This window comes from Piliocolobus tephrosceles, chromosome 17 (assembly GCF_002776525.5).
Source record: "Piliocolobus tephrosceles isolate RC106 chromosome 17, ASM277652v3, whole genome shotgun sequence".
NCBI lineage: Eukaryota > Metazoa > Chordata > Mammalia > Primates > Cercopithecidae > Piliocolobus > Piliocolobus tephrosceles.
This window is the reverse complement of record NC_045450.1, coordinates 59,618,825-59,643,096: the sequence shown is the minus strand read 5'-3', so window position 1 is coordinate 59,643,096 and position 24,272 is coordinate 59,618,825. Positions and strand designations below refer to the sequence as shown.

The following is a 24,272-nucleotide window of genomic DNA, read 5'->3' as shown; positions in this document are numbered from 1 at the left end:
GTAGGTCAGAAGTCCAGGCACTCTCAGCTCCTACATGCTCTCTCAGGTCCTTGCCGTGTCCTGTCATTGCATCCAGCAATGAAAATCTTCATGTTGAATCTCTCACCCTTTTAATCTCTGACTTCCTGTCTCTGACATCTAGATGTAGATTTAAAGGGCTGATGAGACTCAGTTTCTCAATCTCCCTGTCCTCTGACTTTTCATCATCCCAAATAGGAGCTCTGTACCTATTTAACAGTAACTCCCCATTCTCTACTTCCCCTAGACCTTGGCAACCTCCATTCTACTTTTTGTTTCTATGAATTCATCTGCTTTAGGTGGAGTCATATAATATTTGTCCTTTTGCATCTGGGATACTCCACTTAGCATGTTTCCAAGCTTCATCCATGTTATAGCATGTATCAGAATTTCCTTCCCTTTTAAGGCTAAATAATATTCCATTATATGTCTATACCACATTTTGTTTATCTGTTCCTCCACTGGTGGATATTTGTGGATATTGCTTTATTGCATAAGCTGTAGTGCAATGGCACGTCTTGGCTCACTGCAACCTCCGTCTCCCGGGGTCAAGCGATTCTCCTGCCTCAGCCTCCTGAGTAGCTGGGATTACAGGCACCTGCCACCGTGCCTGGCTAATGTTTGTATTTTTTAGTAGAGATGAGGCTTCACCATGTTGGCCAGGCTGGTCTCGAACTCCTGACCTCAAGTGATTCACTGGCCTCTGCCTCCCAAAGTGCCAGGATTACAGGCATGAACCACCGCGCCCTGCTGAGTTCTATCTTAAGGTCAACTGATTGGGAGGTTAGGGGTAAGGAGGGTAGGAGATAGAAAGGGAAGTTTTGAGATATCCCAGACGCTATAGCCACTGCACTTGCCACTGCACTCCAGCCTGGGTGACAGTCCCTTCCCAATAGTAGCTAGATTAATATCCCTTCTCAATAGTAGCTAGATTCATGTTCAGTGAGTGTTGAGTAGCAGGGAAAAGGTGTGTATATACCAAGGGCCTGGAATCTTGGGTGCTATCTGTTAGGATTCTGCCTACCACAGACTCCCCAGAAAGATTACTGAGATCTTGTTAGAGGAACCGTCTTGCCCTCCTCCTTGTCATCTCCTTACCGTCTGTAAATTGCACAGAGGAATCCTGGAAATGGCATCTTGTTTCACTGCCTGCCTTGCCTTCTGGGCTTCTCTCTGCTTCTGACTCTGGTGCACCGAAGGATGCATATTAATCACTTTGCAATGTCTGGTGAGAGTACTCCGGCTTCTTGTCCCCAGTATTACCTATGATGTTTCCTGAGGGTGAATGACTTGAGAAACCCACTAAATAAGGCCAGCGAGGGTGAGGGAAAGAATGTGCTTACCATTTGTGATTTGTGATTGTGGCAGAATGTATAAAATGGATTCTTCGTTGATATTCTCTTGGAGAGAACTTAGAGCATTTAATAACCAAACAGTGGCACAAACTATTTCATGATATTGGCATGAGAATGCAGCAGGATTTGAACTTGTCCAAAGAAATTCAGGGCAATAACTGCCAGGATTAAAATAAGCCTTGTGCTCAGCCTGAATGCACATTCTTTGGACTCAGTGCCGTCTCTTGGGAGTGAGACATTGGATCCTGAAACTATGTGATAGTGCTCCCTGGGAATTGGGAGACCCGGGAAATAGAAACCAGTTAAATGCACTAGAAATTTCAGAGCGAATGTGACCTGGGCATGTCAGCATCAAGCATCTTACCTTGGATTCAGCAGGGATGGTGTTTGAATATTGCCAGCTGCCGTATGTATGGCTTGAGAAGTCCATGCCCTTTGGAAAGTCATGGATGTCTTGGGTGTGTGTGGGATGGGGGTGTCCAGGTTAGATTTCACTTGGAAGAGGCTTTTTGTGCATCGTAGCTGCTGTTTTCTCCGAGCTAATCAGCCTCCCCATGGACTCCAGGACTTCTGTCTCTTCCATTTATTTATTTTTATTTTTTGAGATGGAGTCTCACTCTGTCACCCAGGCTGGAGTGCAGTGGCGCGATCTTGACTCACTGCATCCTCCACCTCCCGGTGGAGGAGATCCTCCTGCCTCGTCCTCCCAAGTTGCTGGTATTACAGGTGCCCACCATAACACCTGGCTAATTTTTGTATTTTTAGTAGAGACGGGATTTCACTATGTTGGCCAAGCTGGTCTTGAACTCCTGACCTCAGGTGATCTGCCTGCCTTGGCCTCCCAAAGTGCTGGGATTACAGGTGTGAGCCACCCCACCCAGTCTGTCTCTTCAATTTAGAAGGTACCAGCTTGGTTACGTATAGTCTTGGTGTGGGGGTAACAGATAACAACTGCCCTGTTGTCAAAAATGAATGTGTACTTGGGAGGCCGAGATGGGAGGATTACTTGAGACCAGGAGTTCGAATCCAGCCTGGGCAACATAGCAAGACCCTGTCTCTACAAAAAATAAAGTGAATGTGAAATTTGGTTGCGAATTAGAAGTAGGTGGGTAAAAGCATCTGCTGTAGAGAACTAATGATACTCGGGAGCTGGGGACTTCTTGGGAGATAGGAGGAGCCACAGAGACCTCTGCCTTATATCCCTGGCTGGGTTTGCTGGCAGCACTGACTGTGTTCTCTCTCTCAGGCAACTGCGATGTCTGTGGACTGTCTTGGGCAGCATGCAGTGCTTTCTGGGTAAGTGAGCTTGCTGAGTTTGTCTGCCATGATTTCTAGAAACGAATTGCAAATCAGGGAGTTTCTGGGAACTTGGAAGCTATTCTTCTATTTAGGATTATGATCATAGCGTTTAGTTCTGATGTCCTGTTTGCCTCAGGGCTACTTGGAGGGATTTTTTGCAGTTTATTTTAATCTCTGCCCTAATAGGTAAGCAATAAAACACCTTTGAAGTTTTAGTGACTGGTAGCTTGAACTTGAAATTGCAATTTTCTGTTTACTACAAGACTCAAGGATGTTTGCTACTATATACCTGAAGGATGTAATCTATTATGGTCAAGCAGGTGGTTCTTAGGATTGAAGGATTCTGAGTTCCAGTTTGACGGTGCCACTAACTATGAGCCCCTGGACATTTATTCAGTTTGGCTTAACTGGACTTTGGTTTTCTCATGAAGGAATTTGATTTCATCATGAAGGAATTGAATGACATAGTTTCTGTAGCGTCTTCTGGCTCAAAATTTTTAAGACTCTGGCAATTAAGAGCCATCTCTGTTTTTGCTAATAACCCTAACATTGTACTATTGGGATAAAATGTAATAATTAAGCCAGGTGTTGCCTGTAGTCCCAGCTACTTGTGAAGCTGAGGCAGGAGGATCACTTGAGCCAAGGAGTTCAAGACCAGCCGGGTCAACATAGCAAGACCCCATCTCAAAAAAAAATTTTTTTTTTTTTTTGAGACAGAGTTTTGCTCTTGTTGCCCACGCTGGAGTGCAATGGTGCGATCTCGGCTCACTGCAACTTCTGCCTCCTGTGTTCAAGTGATTCTCCTGCTTCAACCTCCCAGGTAGCTGGGATTACAGGTGTGTGCCACCATGCCCAGCTCATTTTTTGTATTTTTAGCAGAGACAGGGTTCCACCATGTTGGCCAGGCTGACCTCGAACTCCTGACCTCAGGTGATCTACCTGTCTTGGCCTCCCAAAGTGCCTCCGAAAGTGCTGGGATTACAGGCATGAGCCACAGCACCTGGTGAAAAATTTTTTTGGATGATCATGTTCCCCTTTCCCTTTCGTGTTGCTCTCGATTACAGTCCTTACCTCTAGGATCCACTGTGTTTTCATTAATGTAGTTGTTTATGAACCCATTTACAAATCAATGAAAATGTTTTCTTTTCTATCAGCGTCATTACTTTATTTTGAAATTGTGTTTTAATTTACCTTTTTAAAAAACCGCACAACATAGTAAACATTTAAAAAGTTCAGAAGGATATACAATGAAAAGTAAATTTCCTTCCTACCTCTGACCACCTCCCCAGAGAAAATTATTGATACCATTTTTTTGTGTGTCATACTGGGTGCCTAGATAAGGGAAAATTGGTATCTCTTTTCTGCCTGCAGCTCCCTACTCTTTTTTTTTTTTTTTCCTTAAGATGGTGTTTCGCCCTTGTTGCCTAGGCTGGAGTGCAGTGGCACGATCTTGGCTCACTGCAACCTCCGCCTTCCAGTTTCAAGTGATTCTCCTTCCTCAGCCTCCTGAGTACCTGGGATTACAGGCACCCACCACCACGCCCAGCTAATTTTTGTATTTTTAGTAGAGATGAGGTTTCACCGTGTTTGCCAGGCTGATCTTGAACTCCTGACCTAGTGATCCACCCGGCTCGTTCTCTCAAAGTGCTGGGATTACAGGTGTGAGCCACCGTGCCTGGCACACATTCTTACTATTTTTCAACATGATCTTGAAGCTTTCTATTTAATTTTCTTTCTTTTTTTTCTGTTTTTAGAGATGGGGGTCTTGCTTTGTTGCCCAGGCTGGTCTTGAACTGCTGGACTCAAGCAATTCTCTCACCTTGGCCTCATTTCATATTTTCTCTCTCTCTCTCTCTCCTCCCACTCTCTCTCTCTTTTTTTCTCTCTCTCTTTCTCTCTCTCTCTCTCTCACCTTTTCTCTCTTACTTTCTTTTTCTCTTTCTTTCTTTCGAGACAGGGTTTCACTCCGTCGCCCAGGCTGGAGTGCAGTTGCTGATGTGATCTTGGCTCACTGCAGCCTCAACATCCCAGACTCAAGCAATCCACCTGCCTCTGCCTTGGCCTCTTGAAGTATTTTATTTTATTTTCTTTTTTAAAAAAATTTAATTTAATTTTTTTTTTTTTTTTTTTTGAGATGGAGTCTCGCTGTGTCGCCCAGGCTGGAGTGCAGTGGCGCGATCTCGGCTCACTGCAAGCTCCGCCTCCCTGGTTCACGCCATTCTCCCGCCTCAGCCTCCGAGTAGCTGGGACTACAGGCGCCCGCCACCACGCCCGGCTAGTTTTTTGTATTTTTAGTAGAGACGGGGTTTCACCATGTTAGCCAGGATGGTCTTGATCTCCTGACCTCGTGATCCCCCCGCCTCGGCCTCCCAAAGTGCTGGGATTACAGGCTTGAGCCACCACGCCTGGCCAATTTAAGTTAATTTTAAGTTCCAGGATACATGTGCAGGATGTGCAGGTTTGTTACGTAGGTAAACGTGTGCTATGGTGCTTTGCTGCACCTATCAACCCGTCACCGAAGTATTAAGCCCCATGTGCAGTAGCTATTTATCCTGATGCTCTCCCTCCCCGCCGGCCCCCCAACAAGTCCCATTGTGCATTGCTCCCCTCCCTGTGTCCATGTGTTCTCACTGTTCAGCTCACACTTATAAGTGAGAACATGTGGTATTTGGTTTTCTGTTCTTGTGTTAGTTTGCTAAGGATAATGGCTTCCAGCTCCATCCATGTCCCTGCAAAGGACATGATCTCATTCCTTTTTATGGGTACATAGTACTCCATGATGTATATGTACCACATTTTCTTTATCCAGTCTATCACTGGTGGGCATTTGGGTTGATTCCATGTCTTTGCTATCATGAATAGTGCTTCACTGAACATATACATGCATGTATCTTTATTTTTATTTGTATTTTTTTTTGGAGATGGAGTCTCACTCTGTCACCCAGGCTGGAGGGCAGTGGCATGATGTTGGCTCACTACAACTTCTGCCTCCCAGGTTCAAGCAATTCTCCTGCCTCAGCCTTCCGAGTAGCTGGGACTACAGGTTCATGCTGCCATGCTTGGCTAATTTTTTGTATTTTAGTAGAAACGGGGTTTCACCATGTTGCCCAGGCTGGTCTTGAACTCCTGAACTCAGGCAGTCCACGCTCCTCAGCCTCCCAAAGTGCTAGTAGTGAGCCACCGTGCCCGGCCATATCTTTATAATAGAATGATTTAGATTCCTCTGGGTACATACCCAATAATGGGATTGCTGAGTCAAATGGTATTTCTGCCTCTAGATCTTTCAGGAATCTCTCACCACTCCTATTCAACATAGTATTGAAAGTTCTGGCCAGGGCAATCAGGCAAGAGAAAGAAATAATGAATATTCAAATAGGAAGAGAGAGAGAAAAAAAGAAAAAATAAATAGAAAAAGAGGAAGTCAAACTGTCCCTGTTTGCAGATGACATGATCCTATATCTAGGAAACTCCATTGTCTCAGCCCCAAAGTTTCTTAAGTTGATAAGCAACTTTAGCAAAATTTCAGGATACAAAATCAGTGTGCAAAAATCACAAGCATTCCTATACAACAACAATAGGCAAGCAGAGAGCCAAATCATGAATGAACTCCCATTCACAATTGTTACAAAGAGAATAAAATACCTAGGAATACCGCTAACAAGGGAAGTGAAAGACCTCTTCAAGGAGAACTGTAAACCACTGTACAAGGAAATCAGAAAGGACAGAAACAAATAGAAAAACATTCCATGCTCATGGATAGGAAGAATCAATATTATGAAAATGGCCATACCTCCCAAAGTAATTTATAGATTCAGTGCTGTTCCCATTAAACTACCACTGACATTCTTCACAGAATTAGAAAAAAGTATAAAATTCATATGGAAGCCAAAAAGAGCCTGTATAGCCAAGAAAATCCTAAACAAAAAGAACAAAGCTGGAGGTATCACATTACCTGACTTCAAACTATCCTACAAGCCTGCAGTAACTAAAACAGCATGGTACTGGTACATAACAGACACATAGACCAATGGAACAGAATAGAGATATCAGAAATAAGACTGCACATCTACAACCATCTGATCTTCGATAAACCTGACAAAAACAATCAATGGGGAAAGGATTCCCTATTTAACAAGTGGTGCTGGAAGAACTGGCTAGTCATATGCAGAAAATGGAAACTGGACCCCTTCCTTACACCTTATAAAAAAATAAACTCAAGATGGATTAGGGCCAGGCTTGGTGGCTCAAGCCTGTAATCCCAGCACTTTGGGAGGCCGAGACAGGCAGATCACGAGGTCAGGAGATCGAGACCATCCTGGCTAACATGGTGAAACCCCATCTCTACTAAAAAAATACAAAAAAAAAAAAACTAGCCGGGCGAGGTGGTGGGCGCCTGTAGTCCCAGCTACTCGGGAGGCTGAGGCAGGAGAATGGCGTAAACCCGGGAGGCGGAGCTTGCAGTGAGCTGAGATCCGGCCACTGCACTCCAGCCCGGGCGACAGAGCGAGACTCCGTCTCAAAAAAAAAAAAAAAAAAAAAAGATGGATTAAAGACTTAAATGTGAAATCCAAAACTATAAAAACCCTAGAAGAAAATCTAGGCAGTACCATTCAAGACATAGGCATGGGCAAAGATTTTATGACAAAAACACAAAAAGCAATCGCAACAAAAGCAAAAATTGACAAATGGGATCTAATTAAACTAAAGAACTTCTCCGTAGCAAAAGAAACTATCATCAGAGTGAACAGACAGCCTACAGAATGGGAGAAAATTCTTGCAACCTATCCATCTGACAAAGGTCTAATATCCAGAATCTGCAAGGAACTTAAACAAATGTACAAGAAAAAAAAAAAAAAACATTAAAAAGTGGGCAAAGGACACCTCTCAAAAGAAGACATTTATGCAGCCAAGAGACATATGAAAAAAAGCTCATCATTGCTGATCATTAGAGAACTGCAAATCAAAACCACAATGAGATACCATCTCTCACCAAAGGGTCAATTATTAAAAAGCCAAGAAACAACAGATGCTGGCAAGGTTGTGGAGAAATAGGAATGCTTTTACACTGTTGGTGGGAATGTAAACTAGTTCAACCATTGTGGAAGACATTGTGGAAGACAGGTGATTCTTGAAAGACCTAGAACTTTCATTTTCTTATATTGGGTTTCTTTTTGTTGTTGTTTTGAGAGAATGTTTCACTCTGTTGCCTAGGCTGGAATGCACATCACGGCTCACTGCAGTCTCGACTTCCAGGGCTCAAGTGATCCTTCCACCTCAGTCTCCGAACTGCTGGGACTGCCAGCATGTACCACTATACCTGCCTGGCTAATTTTTTTTTTTTTTTTTCCATAGAGACAGGATGTCCCTATGTTGCCCAGGCTGATCTTGAGTTCCTGTGCTCAAGTGATCCTCCTGCCTTGGCCTCCCAGAGTGCTGGGATTATAGACGTGAGCCATGCACCTGACTTTTTCTTATGTTGAATTTTACAATATGTGTAGTAAATTGTATGAAGTGTGGTAAACTTAAGTAAATAGCTAAAATTTACAAATATATACACTCATGTAATCACCATTCTGATTAAGATACGGAAGTTTTTTTTTTAGCACCTTGAAAGGCCCTTCAAATCTGGAAATCTGAATCCTTTAGTTTAGAGAAATGTTTCTGTATTATGTCTTTGATCATTTTCTGCCTTTTATTTTCCCATTTTCTTTCTTTCTTTTTTTTTTTTTTGGTGACGGAGTCTTGCTCTGTCACCAAGGTTGGAGTGCAGTGATGAAAAGTTGGTTCACTGCAACTACCTCTGCCTCCTGGGTTCAAGCGATTCTCATGCCTCAGCCTCCCAAGTAGCTGGGATTACAGGTGAGTGCCACCACACCCAGCTAATTTTTGTAGTTTTAGTAGAGACAGGGTTTTGCCATGTTGGCCAGGCCGATATCAAACTCCTGACCTCGGGTGACCTACCCACCTCAGTCTCCCAAAGTGCTGTGAACCACTGTGCCTGACCTCTTTTTCTCTTCTCATTCTTTCTTGTTGGATTTCCTACTAGTAGTCATTGTTGGATATCTTGTATGACTTTTCTTCTGGCCTTGTTGTCAGTTTTAAACTTTAGCTTCTTTTTTTTTTGAGATGGAGTTTTGCTCCGCTGCCCAGGCTGGAGTGCAGTGGCGCGATGTCGGCTCACTGCAACCTCCGCCTCCCAGGTTCAAGCAATTCTGCTGCCTCAGCCTCCCAAGTAACTGGGATTACAGGCGCACGCTGCCATGCCCAGTTAACTTTTTTGTGTTTTAGTGAGACGGGGTTTCACCGTTTTGCCCAGGCTGGTCTCAAACCCCTGAGCTCAAGCAATCCACCTGCCTCAGCCTCCCAAAGTGCTAGGATTACAGGCGTGAGCCACGGCGCCCGGCCTAAACTTTAGCTTCTAACACTACTGTCAGATTTTTAAAAAAATTTCAACTATTTTAATTTTCAAAAAATTTCAACTATTGTTTTAATATTTATTATTATTTATATTGTCTCTTAACTCTTGGAGAGTATTGGTTCCAAGATTTTTTCTCTTCTGCATTTATCGCTGTTTCCTTTGAATTCCTTCTTTTCTTCCTCCTTCTCTCTCTCTCTCTTTTTTTTTTTTGTTATTGTTGTTACTTTGGAGGGCAGTGGGGAGGCAAAGGAGGAGTGTTTTCTTTACTTTTCTTTTTCTGTTTTGTCACCTAGGCTGGAGCGCAGTGGCGCAATCGTGGCTCACTGCAGCCTTGAATTGCTGGGCAAGCAATCCTCCCGTCTCAGCCTTCTCCGTAACTGGGACTATAGGCACATGTCACCACTCCTGGCTAATTTTATTTTATTTTATTATAATTTTTTTTTTTTTATGCAGAGAGGGTCTTGCCAGGTTGCCCAGGCTGGTCTTAACTCCGGGCCTCAAGCGATCCTTCTGCCTGTAGCACTAGGAGTTCCAGTGTGAGCTGCTGTGTCCAGCCATGAAGGCTTTTTTCCTTTCCGTTGTGTTAGTCTCTATCCTTCCGGTTTCCTCCAGTCGTTGAGATCATTGGCTGCTAATGTTAAAGAGCGATTGGCATCTCTCTTTAAGTGGGTAGATGGTGGAGGAGATCAGGTGGGAGCCAGGCCCTGTTAGTGAATGTCCAAATGTCATTATCTCCAGGGTTTTGTTGTTGTTTGCTTGCTTTTGTTTTTTCCTGGGCTGGTCATTTTCTTCTAAGAAGTCTCTATGTGAGGAGTAGAAGGCAGACTTGTGAGTGCCACGTAGAGAGAGGAATGATTTAGTGCAGCACTTCCCACTTCCCAGGTCTGCGGCTGCTCTAGGGGAGAACAGCACCCACTCTCCACTGAGGCAACTACCTGCCTGGATGGGTTGCACATAACCCTCTCCTTAGTGGTTTTTTTTCTTTTCTTTTTTTTTTTTTGAGACAGAGTTTTGCTCTTGTTGCCCAGGCTGGAGTGCAATGGTGGGATCTCGGCTCACCGCAACCTCTGCCTCCCAGGTTCAAGCGATCCTCCTGCCTCAGTCTCCCAAGTAGCTGGGATTACAGGCATGCACTGCCGTGCTTGGCTAATTTTTTATTAGCCAAGGATTTCTCCATGTTGATCGGGCTGGTCTCGAACTCCTGACCTCATGTGATCCACCTGTCTTGGCCTCCCACAGTGCTGGGATTACAGGCGTGAGCCACTGTGCCCGGCCTCCTTAGTGCTCTTTCAAACAGCTCTCCTACTTTTGTTCTGCTTGTTGTCTTCTAGCCCTACCCCTTGCCCTTGTCTTGCGACTAAAGCCTCCAGTTGTGGGGAAGCAGCTTGCTTCGCACTCTCTTCTCTCTGCACGCACTTTGGCTCTATTTAGCTTGTTTTTTTTTTTTTTTTTCCAAGATAGAGTCTCAACCGATCTCGCAGGCTGGAGTGCAGTGGCGTGATCTCAGCTCACTGCAACCTCTGCTTCCCAGGTTCAAGCAATTCTCCTGTCTCAACCTCCTGAGTAGCTGGGATTACAGGTGCCTGCCACCATGTCTAGCTAAATTTTTAGTATTTTTAGTAGAGACGGGGTTTCACCATGTTGGCCAGGCTGGTCTCCAACTTCTGACCTGAAGCGATCCACCCACCTTGGCTCTCAAAGTGCTGAGAATACAGTTGTGAGTCACCATGCCCAACCTATTTAGCTTTCTTTAGATCGATTACCGTTTGTCCACTTGCTTTTCATTTCTGTCTCATTTTCTTTGTCTTTGGAGGTTTTTTGTCTTTCTTTACTCTTATTGTAGTGGAGCATTGGGGAAAATGAAGATAAACACCTGTGTTCCATCAGGCGTGTTCACCCTGAAGTGCACACTTTCTGCCTTTGTACATTTGCCCTTAAGGTCTCTGCACCCCGCTATTGATACACACCTCACATGTATGATTACTAAGCTTGTCCTGTTGTTCTGATGGGACGATGCCAGCCAGCCATTGCGGGATCAGGTGATTCCTTTGGAGGAGGCCAGAGATTCTATGTGATCTTTGTTCTGCACTTTCTTAGAAGTCCTGGAAATTCTGTGAAATTGTGTATTCCCCTGACTTTTCTTCTTCTCCCTCCATCATCTCTACTCAGAGTTTCTGCTACCACCTAGAGTTTTGTATGCCATTTCCTGGCTCTTCTGAGCAGGGATGATTAATCTTTTTCTTCATTTTTGAGCTTGCCTATTCTCATTGAACTCCAGGGGCTTGGAGTGGTCTCTAGCAAAGAATCAATAGCTGATGGCTGCAGAGATGTTGATTGACACACCAAGGATATTTTACTTAAAAAGAAAATAGGTGAATGCAGGACCTCCCTGTTTTCAGATCCTTTGTGTTGATTGGCACCTTGAACATTACTGGCACTTCATATGTTATTTTAATTGTTATTCCTTTTTGTTGTTATTGTTAACCCTCCTGATAGATTTAGTTTAGTTTTCTTGACCAGCGAGTAGTACAGGGAATTTTGAGATTTTCTGCTTCTACAGGATTTTGGCTTAATAATAAGTGATATGTTTAATTTAACTCACATTTGTTGAGTGCAGAGCACTGTGCCTAGTGATGTGAAGCATACAAAGATATTCAAGACGGCCGGGCACGGTGGCTCATGCCTGTAATCCCAGCACTTTGGGAGGCTGAGGCGGGTGGATCACCTGAGGTCAGAAGTTCGAGATCAGCCTGGCCAACATGCTGAAACTCCGTCTCTACACAAAATACAAAAATTAGCTAGGTGTGATGGCCGGTGCCTGTAAACCCAGATACTCAGGAGGCTGAGGCAGGAGAATCGCTTGAACTTGGAAAGTGGAGGTTGCAGTGAGCCGACATCGTACCACTGTACTCCAGCCTGGGTGACAGAGCGAGACTCTGTCTCAAAAAAAAAAAAAAAAAAAAAGATATTCGAGACATGGTTCATTCTTTGAACACTTAGTTGACTCAGGACAAGAGCCTTAAATTAGTAGTCCTGCTACAAGATAAATGCTGTGGTCAAAATGCAAACTTTGCAATGGGAGTCATGTGGAATTAACTAATTTAGTAATTAACCCTGGCTGAGGAATTAGGAAAGGCTGGGAGAGTTGGAGATGAATCCAGGGGAGGAGGCCAGACTCTCATAGATGGATGTGGTAGGGAAGGCCATCTCTGGAGGTAGGACTGTCACAGGGACACTTCTTCCCTTTGTGTGACAGCCACCTTGAGTTACTCTTGTCGCTTCTTTGCCTTTCAGAGTAAATAAATGCCATATGTGTTTGGGTTTTTGGAGCACTGCTTGCAAATTGTATGCAATTCCAATTGTGCTTTTCTATCTTAATGCTAATGATGTCGGGCTTTTATACTGTTATAATGTTGATGTTGGTCTCTAGCCGCAGATTCTTGTACATCGTCAATCTGGATGCCCCTTTCGAAGGTCACCGAAAGATCTCTCGCCAGAGCAAATGGGACATTGGAGCTGTGCAGTGGAATCCTCATGACAGCTTTGCACACTATTTTGCAGCTTCGGTGAGCTTATTTAAGGAATACAGGAGAATGCTGTTAAATGTGTCATCTGGGGCTGGCAGATCTATGTCCTGTGTAGAGAAGAGAGTGCAGTCCTCATTGCTCAGTTGGAAAAGAGGTTTGGATGGTTCTGAAAGAAAGACAGAGGCAAGTTACAGATTAAATATATGTGGGAATGCTCGCTGGTCCCATCGGTGTCAGGCCTTGTATTTCTAGGGACTGAATCCAGATTTTGAAAAGGAAACAGGCAGATGCATCCATTTCTGTGAGTGGTGAGAACCTGTTTCATCAGCAGCAATGTAACTAGCCAGCGGCCAAATGGCAGATGACTTTGAAAGACATTCTAAGGAGGGTAACTGGGGAGCTGGTGTGGAGTTGACCTTCGTTGCTTTCAGAGGGATCAGAAGACTTCCCCTACCCTTCCATTCAAAGGAAAGGATTCTTCCTTGATTGGGAATCATTAGATTTCATTAACCCCATCAAATTTTATGTGCCTGTTTCTGTATGACTTTTTTTTCTTGGGAAAACATGTATAAGTTTTGTTAGGTTTTCTAATACAAAAATCTTTTCTTTATACAAAAGGATTCTGGACTAGAACCTCTCTGGCATCTTTCTCCAGATTCTGTGTCACATTGTATTCTAGAATAATGAGAGATCTAAACTTTTTGCTCTTTTTGCATTGGGCTGGCAGGAGAGTATTTAAAGGAATCCTTCTGATTCACCAGGGGCAGGACCACTGTACAGCCTGTCTCAGTCTGTTCTTGTCAGGAAAGGCAGTCTGCGGAAGGAAAGCATCTGAGCAAAGAAAGAAGAGCAACTTTGTCAGCTTGAGAAGGAACAGAAAGCCGCCCTTCCCAAGCTGTTTCCAAAATAGGATCTGCCTTTAACTGTGGATGTCTGAGGTTGCGCTGATTTTCAGGGCTATTCTGAAAGAGAAAGGGATAGTCTTCCTGCCTTTCTACTCTCAGCCTCTCTCCTGGGTGATAGAAGGAGCTCTTTTAGTTGATTTATACCTCGGGACCCTTATTCCCCTCTCACCCTCAGCCCCTGATCATCTAGTCCAGGATTTTTTAACCTTGGCACTACTGGCTTGTTAGGTCACTCTTTGTGGTGGGGGCTGTCCTGTGCATTGTAGGAAGTTCAGCAGCATCCCTGGCCCTCCCTACCTACTAGATCTCAGTAGTATCCTCCCCTCCCCTTGTTACAACAGTCAAAAATGTCTCCAGACACTGTCAGATGTCCTCTGGGAAGCGAAATAACCTCTGATTGGGAACCTTTGGTTTAGACTGACGCCTCAGTAGTTGTACTCAGTGGATTAACACTGCATTTGTTCGGGAGTGCTAACAAAGACAGCCTTTTTTAAATTTGTTCTTTCGCAATTAATCATTTTAAAGTGAACAATTCAATATCCTTCACTGCGTTCACAGTGTTGTATAATCACCACCTCTATCCAATTCCCAAGCATTTCTGTCCCTCCAGGGTAAAACCCTTTACTCATTAAGCAGTTTCTCCCCATTTCTCCCTCCCTTGCAACTCACAGCAACCACCAGTCTGTGCTCTGTCTCAACGGATTGATCTATTCTGGATCTTTCATAGACATGAGATCACAAAATAAGTGGCCTTTTGTGTCTTCTTTTACTTAGCATAGTGTTTTGAAGTTCATCCGTGTTATAGCAGGTTATCAGAACTTCATTCCTTTTTATGAGTGAATAATATTCCATTGTGTAATTGTTTATCTATCTGTCCATCCATCAGAGGACATTTGACTGGCTATTGACTAGAGCTGGCATGAACATATGTGTGGATGTACTTGTTTTCACTTCTTTTGGGTATACACCTAAGAGTGGAATTGCAGGGTCATATGGTAATTCTGTGTTGAACTTTTGGAGGGAACCACCAAACTATTTTCACAGTTGCTAAACCTTTTAAACTCCCATCAGCAATGCACAGAGTTCCAATTTTTCCACATCTTCTCCAAAATTTATTTTTTGTATTTTTAAAAAATTGTAGCCATCCTAGTGGATGTGAAGGCGTGAAGTGGTACTTTACTATGTTTGTTTGTTTGTTTTGAGCTGGAGTTCCACTCTTGTTGCCCAGGCTGGAGTGCAGTGGTGCAATCTCGGCTCACCATAACCTCCACCTCCCGGGTTCAAGTGATTCTCCTGCCTCAGCCTCCCGAGTAGCTGGGATTACAGGCATGTACCACCATGCCTGGCTAATTTTGTATTTTTAGTAGAGACAGGGTTTCTCCTTGTTGGTCAGGCTGGTCTCAAATTCCCGACCTCAGGTGATCCACCCACCTCAGCCTCCCAAAGTGCTGGGATTACAGGTGTGTGCCACTGCACCCGGCCTTCTTGTGGTTTTAATGTACATTTCCCCAGTGACTAAGGATGTTGAGTATCTTATTGGCCATGCATATGTCATTATTTTTTGAGAAATGTCTATTCAAGGTCTCTGCCCTTTTTAAAATTGGGTTGTTTGCATTTTTGCTGTTGAATTGTAGGAGTTCTTTATATATTCTGGATATTAGACCTTTATCAGATTTATGATTTGCAAATGTTTTCTCCGCTTTTGTTGGTTGTCTTTTTACATTCTTGACAGTGTTCTTTGATGCACAAAAGCTTTAATTTTAATGAAGTTTATCTTTTCTTTTCTTTTATTCTTGGTTGGAAGGCAACTTTTTTTTTTTTGGAGACAGAGTCTCGCTCTGTTGCCCAGGCTGGAGTGCAGTGGTGCCATCTCAGTTCATTGCAGCCTCCGCCTCCCAGGTTCAAAGAATTCTCGTGCCTCAGCCTCCCAAGTAGCTGGGACTATAGGCACGTTCCTCCACACCTGGCTAATTTTTGTATTATTTATTTATTTATTTATTTTTTGTTGTTGTTGAGACGGAGTCTTGCTTTGTCGCCCAGGCTGGAGTGCAGTGGCCGGATCTCAGCTCACTGCAAGCTCCGCCTCCCGGGTTTACGCCATTCTCCTGCCTCAGCCTCCCGAGTAGCTGGGAGTGCAGGTGCCTGCCACCTCGCCCGGCTAGTTTTTTTTTTTTTAAATAGAGACAGGGTTTCACCGGGTTAGCCAGGATGGTCTCAATCTCCTGACCTCGTGATCCGCCTGTCTCGGCCTCCCAAAGTGCTGGGATTACAGGCTTGAGCCACCGCGCCGGGCCAATTTTTGTATTTTTAAATAGAGACGGGCTTTCACCATGTTGGCCAGGCTGGTCTCTAACTCCTGACCTCAAGTGATCCGCCTGCCTCAGCTTCCCAAAGTGCTGGAATTACAGGCGTGAGCCACTGCCCCTGGCTGGAAGAAAACCTTTTGAGAAAGCTTTAGTTAGGGAAATCTGAGGTCAAGTCCTAGTTTTAACATCCTATCTTTTATCTTGAGAGGCCCCACAATTTTCTGAGCCTTGCTTGCCTCATCTATAATGTGGGTGATGATACCCACTGTGGCGTGTGCTGGGGGAGGACAGAGGCCAGATGCGTTAAGGTGCACTGGCACTAGCAGAAATATTCCCTCCAGAAACGGCAGGGAATATTATCAGAAGATGAGGGGACTTTTCTTTTCATTCCTGTTCCCATTGGAAGCTATTTTGAATCCTAACCTTTTCACAAGAATCTTACCTTTTTCAATTTGGAAACTGGTATTTCAGGATAAAAATCTCAGAATTTTATGCATCTGTCTATCTCTGAGCTAAAATGACAATCAGGCTATTACATATATATCATTTCAAAAATTATTAAGTGGCCTGCCATTGTTCTCAGCCTATTAGTAATCTTCATCACTTTCAGTGTGTTTCGTAAACTCATGGTATGTAGGGAACCTTTGCTGTTTTGTTATATATTTAAGTGAAATGTACTTTGATGGAAGTTATTTTTCTATTGTAGCTGTGGTTTCTTCTGGTCCATTTTCCCTGTCACTTTCTGCTTAACCCTTTACAAAATTAAATACAGGCATATTTCAAGGAGTGTTAAATAATTTTGCCTTCTAGGACACCCTCTTGATGGTCTTTCTTCTTTTCTTTCTTTCTTTTCTTTTTTTTTTGAGATGGGGTCACCCAGGCTGGAATACAGTGGCACAATCACAGCTTACTGTAGCCTCGACCTCCCAGGCTCAAGCGATCCTCCCACCTCAGCCTCTCAAGTAGCTGAGACCACAGGCATGCACCACCATGACTGGCTAATTTCTAATTTTTTTTGTAGAGATGTGATTTGGCTATGTTGCCCAGACTGGTCTTGAATTCCTAGGCTCAAGCAGTCCTCCTGCCTCAGCTTCTTAAAGTGCTGGGATTACAGGCATGAGCCACCACGCCCAGCCTCTTTTTTCTCTCTTATGCACCTCTGTTTTTAAAGTGTCATAGGACCCAGTTGTGATGGCCCAGTCTTCACGCCTCACACCTTATTCCAGCTATCCTGGCCTCTGAGGCAAGGGGATTGTTTGAGCCCAGGAGTTCTAGAAAAGTGTGGGCAATATAGATCCCATCTCAAGAAAAAAAAACAAAACAAACAAACAAACAAAACAACCTGTGGTGGGTGGACTCTGGCCATTTGATCATGGAAGGGTGAGCTGGAGACATCCAGTGTACCAGCAGCTGGGGAGACGAGTGTGACCTTCAGAGGAAGGAGGTTCCTTTAGTGGCCGGGACATTTTCCTGGCCCATGAAGCTCATGTGCAGAAGTGTTTCTGCACCTTCAGTTCAGCTGTGACTGTTCAAGATGTGTCTCTTAAGATAGTCCTGCCTTTCCATTTTGAGATTCACAGACCTACATACTGAGCTGAAGTTAGCTCAAGCTAATGTTAATTGTACTTATTCCTGATGGCTCTTCAAAGAAAAGTTCAGCCTGAAGGATCTCTGCCATGCGTGAGATCCCTGGCTTCCTCTTCTCTGCCTTAAGCTGATTGGGGCAAGAGCATATATACCAACGTACTTGCCTGCGACCTTCTTTCCCTTCTTTTCAGAGCAACCAACGGGTGGACCTTTACAAGTGGAAAGACGGCAGTGGGGAAGTTGGCACAACCTTACAAGGCCACACTCGTGTCATCAGGTAGGCACCAGTCCTCTGCAGCTCCTTGGCTGTCTTGCTTTGTCACAGTCCCCTGGGAACGAAATGATGATGCCATCCTCCTTGCATGGCTTGACCGTCTGTGTTACACAGGCCCCGGGTGGTCAGCGGGTTGTTAGCATTCACTAAGATGATGGTGAAGAACACAGTGAGGAACAGCTCGCATTTAGAAAGCACCATCGCGTAGCTGTTGACCCCCATCCCAGACCACATCCCGGACAGATAGAGTCCAGTTCAGGGTAAAGGATTAGAGCTGATTTTTTTTTTTTTTTTGAGACGGAGTCTCGCTCTGTTCCCCTGGCTGGAGTGCAGTGGCACGATCTCGGCTCACCGCAAGCTCCGCCTCCCGGGTTCCCGCCATTCTCCTGCCTCAGCCTCCCGAGTAGCTGGGACTACAGGCGCCTGCAACAGCGCCCGGCTAATTTTGTGTATTTTTAGTAGAGACGGGGTTTCACCGTGGTCTCGATCTCCTGACCTTGTGATCCTCCCGTCTCGGCCTCCCAAAGTGCTGGGATTACAGGCTTGAGCCACCGCACCTGACTTTTTTTTTTTTTTGAGACGAAGTCTCACTCTGTCGCCCAGGCTGGAGTGCAATGGTGCGATCTTGGCTCACTGCAACCACTGCTTCATGGGTTCAAGCGATTCTCTTGCCTCAGCCTTCCGAGTAGCTGGGATTACAGGTGTGCTCTACCACGCCTGGCTAATTTTTGTATTTTTTTTTAGTAGAGACAGGGTTTTATCACGTTGGCCAGGCTAGTCTTGAACTCCTGACCTGAAGTGACCCACCTGCCTTGGCCTCCCAAAGTGTTGGGATTACAGGCGTGAACCACCGTGCCTGGCCTAGAGCTGATTTTTGTCACAGGAGGGGAGCAGCAGAATCCCCCAGTTCATGGTCAGTGGTGCCTGGGAGGACATGGAGATGTCACGGAGTGGCCCTTGGCTTGCTCTCTGGTGACAGTGGTAACAGAGCTCCTGCATCACAGTTCATTACCTAAGGGCACAGCCGCCTCCCAGTCAAGGCTTCCAGTTGGTTTTGAGTCTTCCTTGATCCACTCTTTCCCTGTGTCACTGTTTCTGGGCTAAGCTGACCTGGAAATGCTGGGAAAGGTGAGACACTTGGGTCAGGTGGAATGTTCTGTGGATTCGCTGCCTGTCTAGGAAGCAGAGCACGGGTAGGGAACACCACAGGCCTCTGGCTGCCTGTGGGTGCTGCATGGCAGTGTGATGGTGTGCTGCTGCTTAAGGATGTTGAGTTTACCCTAGGTACCTGTGGTGGAATTTGATTTAGAAAATGATAATGCAAAGATTGCTTTGTGTGTTTTTCCTTTGTTTTGTCTGTTTATTAGAGAGAAAAAGGTGTTTTGTTTGTTTGTGTGTTTTGAAATGGAGTTTCACTCTTGTTACCCAGGCTGGAGTACAGTGGTGCAATTTCGGCTCACTGCAACATCTGCCTCCCAGGTTCTAAAGATTCTCCTGCCTCAGCCTCCTGAGTAGCTGGGATTACAGGTGTGCACCACCATGCCTGGCTAATTTTTGTATTATTAGTAGAGACGGGGTTTCACCATATTGGCCAGGCTGGTCTTGAACTCCTGACCTCAAGTGATAGCCCACTTTGGACTCCCAAAGTGCTGGGATTACAGTCGTGAGCCACCACGCTCGGCCCTGAGAGAATGTTTTAAGTTGAAGCACTCCATTTCTTTTCTGGGAGCAGATGATAGTATAGCTGGCAACTACAGGGCGAAGGACCTGACAGTTTCCTTCCAAACTCATGTTCGTTACCAAGAAACTTTGGAGATTCTCAGCCTAAACCACATTAAGAAGCCCATTAACAATGACATTCTGAAGCCACTGGAGACTCGATGTGCTAGTGCTTCGGACCTGGACTCTGAAATGTTTTTCTTTTCTTTGTTCTGTTTATTCTTTGTGTCCCAGCGACTTGGACTGGGCAGTGTTTGAGCCTGACCTCCTGGTTACCAGCTCTGTGGATACCTACATCTACATTTGGGATATCAAGTAAGAACAATTAGGAGGCATAACCACTTGGTTGGGGGTGATTTGGGACCTTTGTTTTAGAGATCAAGTGTCTTAGTTTGGTTTCCCCTCAATACCTCGAGGCAAGGATTTGAGTGCAAATATATTATTTGGGAGTGAAAGACACAGTTGTAGGGGGATTGAGAAGAGAGCTAGGACCTCTCTAGGTAAGACCTTAAGGAGAACTCTCCTTAGTTAGACTTCCTTCCTTCCTTCCTTCCTTCCTTCCTTCCTTCCTTCCTTCCTTCCCGCCCTCCCTCCCTCCTTCCTTCCCGCCCTCCCTCCCTCCTTCCTTCCCGCCCTCCCTCCCTCCTTCCCGCCCTCCCTCCCTCCTTCCCTCCCTCATTTTCATCCTTACCCCCTTCCCTCCTGTCTTTCCTTCCTTCCTCTCTTTCTTTCCTTTCTTTTTTTTTTTTTTTTTTTGAGACATGGTCTTACTCTGTCACCCAGGCTGGAGCACTGTGGTGTCATCTCAGCTCAGTACAGTCTTGAAACCCTGGGCTCAAGTGATCCTCTCACTTCAGCCTCTTGAGTACCTGGGACCACAGGCACTTGGCACCATGCCCAGCCAATATTTATGTATTTATGTATGTATGTATGTATGTATGTATGTATGTATTTTGAGATGGAGTCTCGCTCTGTCACCCAGGCTGGAGTGCAGTGGCGCGATCTCGGCTCACTGCCAGCTCTGCCTCCCGGGTTCACACCATTCTCCTGCCTCAGCTTCCCAAGTAGCTGGGCTACAGGTGCCCGCCACCATGCCCGGCTAATTTTTTTGTGTGTTTTTAGTAGAGACGGGGTTTCACTGTGTTAGCCAGGATGGTCTCAATCTCCTGACCTCGTGATCCGCCTGCCTCAGCCTCCCAAAGTGCTGGGATTACAGGCATGAGCCACCGCGCCTGGCCTAATTTTTATTTTTTAGTTTTTTTTTGTAGAGACAGAGTCTTGCTGTGTTGTCAGGCTGATCTCAAACTCCTGGCCTCAAGCAGTCCTTCCACCTTCGTCTCCCAAAGTGTTGGGATTACAGGTGTGAGCCATTGTACATGGCCTGTAGTTTGTTTTCTTGCTTTTTTCTCTCCCTTCCTTCCTTCCTTCCTTCCTTCCTTCCTTCCTTCCTTCCTTCCTTCCTTCCTTCCTTCCTTCCTTCCTTCCTCTTTCTTTCCTTTTCTTTTCTTTTCTTTTTTTTTTTTTTAGACAGAGTTTTGCTCTTATCCTCCTGGCTGGAGTGCAATGGCGCGATCTTGGCTCACTGCAACCTCTGCCTCCCTGGTTCAAACAATTTTCCTGCTTCGGCCTCCCGAGTAGCTGGGATTTTAGGTGCCTGCCACACTTGGCTAATTTTGGTATTTTTAGTAGAGACAGGGTGTCACCATGTTGGTCAGGCTGGTTTTGAACTCTGACCTCAGGTGATGCACCCACCTCAGCCTCCCGAAGTGCTGGCATGAGCCACTGCGCCTGGCCAGCAGGTCTCTCTTTACACCTCTTTTTAAGGCCCTCACGGCGGATCTACCTACTCCAAGTTCCGGCTGAAAGGAAAGCGAAGAATTGTGTACAAAGGGTGAAAAATACCAGGTGGGTGGTGGCATATAAATTGGGGATTTGATTTTTTATTTTCATATTTCAGAGACACAAGGAAACCTACTGTTGCACTATCTGCTGTTGGTGAGTGTATGCTTCTCCCACCTCGCCCGTGCACCTCAGTTTGTCTTCATTTTCTTCCTTCCAGTTCTTTCCTGTTCCTTCCTATTCCTTTCCATCTTCCTCTCTGACTGCCCCTCCCTGGGCTGTGCCGTGGCCGAGTGGAATCGTGAGTCCCATGTTGTTGCAAGAGGCTCACTTTAGGCTGCTCCCAGAAGTCACAGTTAGTTGGGTGTGGAGCAGGACCTCATTTCAGAGTCCAAGGACAAGAGCCAAGTTGATTTGTTTTAACCTTTTTGTGGTGGAAAATTTCAAACATTCTGTAAAAATAGGGAGAAGAAAATGAACTGCCTGTGTTCATCGTCAGCTTCAACACTTGTCATCATACATCCAATTTTATTTCATCTTTTCCTCCGCCCACTATTTCACCTCCACCTTCATTCCCCTGTTTTTTTTTTTCTTTTCTGAGACAGAGTCTTGCTCTTATTGCCCGGGCTGAAGTGCAGTAGTGCAACCTCGGCTCACTGCAGCCTCTGCTTCCCAGGTTCAAGCAATTCTCATGCCCCAGCCTCCCAAACAACCGGGATTACAGGCGCCTGCCACCACACCTGGGTGATTTTTGTATTTTTAGTAGAGACAGGTTTCACTATATTGGCCAGGCTGGTCTTGAACTCACCTCAAGTGATCTTCTTGCCTCGGCCTCCCAAAGTGCTGGGATTACGGGTATGAGCCACCATGCCCGCCCCCCTTGTGATTATTTTGAAGCTAGGTATCATATCATTTCTTCACCAAGTATTTCAGTATATATTTTTACAAAAGAAGAATCCCAGTACCATACTTAAAAATACCTAAAAATATTAACAGTAACTCTTTTTTTTTTTTTTTTTTTTTGAGGCAGAGTCTTGCTCTGTCGCCCGGACTGGAGTGCAGTGGCCGGATCTCAGCTCACTGCAAGCTCCGCCTCCCAGGTTTACGCCATTCTCCTGCCTCAGCCTCCCGAGTAGCTGAGACTACAGGCGCCCGCCACCTCGCCCAGCTAGTTTTTGTATTTTTAGTAGAGACGAGGTTTCACCGTGTTAGCCAGGATGGTCTCGATCTCCTGACCTCGTGATCCGCCCGTCTCGGCCTCCCAAAGTGCTGGGATTACAGGCTTGAGCCACCGCACCCAGCCAACAGTAACTCTTTAATATCATCAAGTATCTAAGCAGCATTCAGATTTCCCCAATAGTCTCTCTCTCCTTTTTATTTACAAATTGTTTGAAAAATGGTTTGAATAAGAATCTACATAAAGTCCATACTTGTAAGTGGTTGACATATTTCTCATCTTTTTAAGTTTCTCTCCTCCTTTTTGGATTTGTGTTTTTCTTTTCCTGTAGTTTATTAAAGCAATGGTTCATCCTGTGGTTTCTCCACAATTAGATTACACTGATTGTATCTGCATGGTGTTTTTTGTTTTTGTTTTTGTTTTTTTGAGACAGAGTTTTGCTCTTGTTGCCCATGCTAGAGTGCAATGGCAGGATTACAGGCATGTGCCACCATGCCCAGCTAATTTTGTGTTTTTTATAAAGATGGGGTTTCTCCACGTTTGTCAGGCTGGGCTCAAACTCCTGACCTCAGGTGATCCACCCGCTTTGGCCTCCCAAAGTGCTGGGATTACAGGCTTGAGCCACCGTGCCTGGTCCATGGTGTTGTTTAACATGGATGAACCAAGCCTTTGTAGTTACATTCTGATCTACCTGTTTTCATTGCTTAGTTGGAACTGACCTTTTCTGGAATTCTCAGCTGGGGCTACTAGGGAATATTCCCAGCACTTCCTGAGAGTAGAATGTGGAATAGAACTGGTATAACTTATTCCACAGAGATAAAGCTAAATTATCAGTATTTTGGCATCCTTTATAAAAGCATGTATTATCTGTCTCTTTTTTTTTTTATTTTGAGACGGAGTCTTGCTCTGTCGCCCGGGCTGGAGTGTAGTGGCTGGATCTTAGCTCACTGCAAGCTCCGCCTCCCGGGTTTACGCCATTCTCCTGCCTCAGCCTCCCGAGTAGGTGGGACTACAGGTGCCTGCCACCTCACCCGGCTAGTTGTTTTTGTTTTGTATTTTTTAGTAGAGACGGGGTTTCACAGTGTTAGCCAGGATGGTCTCGATCTCCTGACCTCATGATCCGCCCGTCTCGGCCTCCCAAAGTGCTGGGATTACAGGCTTGAGCCACCGCGCCCGGCCCGTATTATCTGTCTCTTAAATTCTGTCCCTTTGCCTCTCCTTGGTGCATTGGAACACACATTTGGTGTTTGCTCTGAAATGGTTACTGTACATGGTTCTTTTTCCCTCTGTACCCCCACGACTTTTTATGTAAAGGCCTGTAGCATCATGATTGTTTTAGCAGCTGGGTGATATGATTTGTGAAGTTAAAAACCTCTTTTCTTTTCTTTCTTTTTTTCTTTTTTCTTTCTTTTTTGAGACAGATCCTCACTCTGTTACCCAGGTTGGAGTGCAGTGGCGGAATCTCAGCTCACTGCAACCTCCACCTCCTGTTGTTCAAGCGTTTCTCCCACGTCAGCCTCCTGAGTAGCTGGGATTACAGGCACGTACTACCACACCCAGCTAATTTTTGTATTTTTAGTAGAGACAGGGTTTTACCATGTTGGCCAGGCTGGTCTCGAACTCCTGACCTCAAGTGATCTGCCTGCCTCGGCCTCCTAAAGTGTTGGGATTATAGGCGCGAGCCACCGCACCCAGGCAGAAACCATTTCTTTCTTATTCAGTTCTGTAGACTAGTGTATGTATTTGTGCACTACAGGCATTTGTGACTGATCCAAGGAGATACTTAATATAGTAATACAGTAACCCCCCCCAACCATTCTCAGGGGACACAGTCCAAGACCCCCCACT

General features: G+C 45.1%; 1 protein-coding gene across 2 annotated transcripts in view; it reads left to right on the top strand.

The window, feature by feature from the left end:
- Nucleotides 1-24,272, top strand: part of WDR59 (WD repeat domain 59) — a 116,126-nt gene that overhangs the window by 20,629 nt on the left and 71,225 nt on the right. For both annotated transcript variants that reach the window (XM_023202440.1, XM_023202439.2), the window contains exons 2-6: nt 2,620-2,669; nt 12,521-12,656; nt 17,607-17,692; nt 19,643-19,723; nt 21,366-21,403. In XM_023202440.1, the coding sequence (XP_023058208.1) occupies nt 2,620-2,669; nt 12,521-12,656; nt 17,607-17,692; nt 19,643-19,723; nt 21,366-21,403 (391 nt within the window). The remainder of the gene's footprint in view (nt 1-2,619; nt 2,670-12,520; nt 12,657-17,606; nt 17,693-19,642; nt 19,724-21,365; nt 21,404-24,272) is intronic.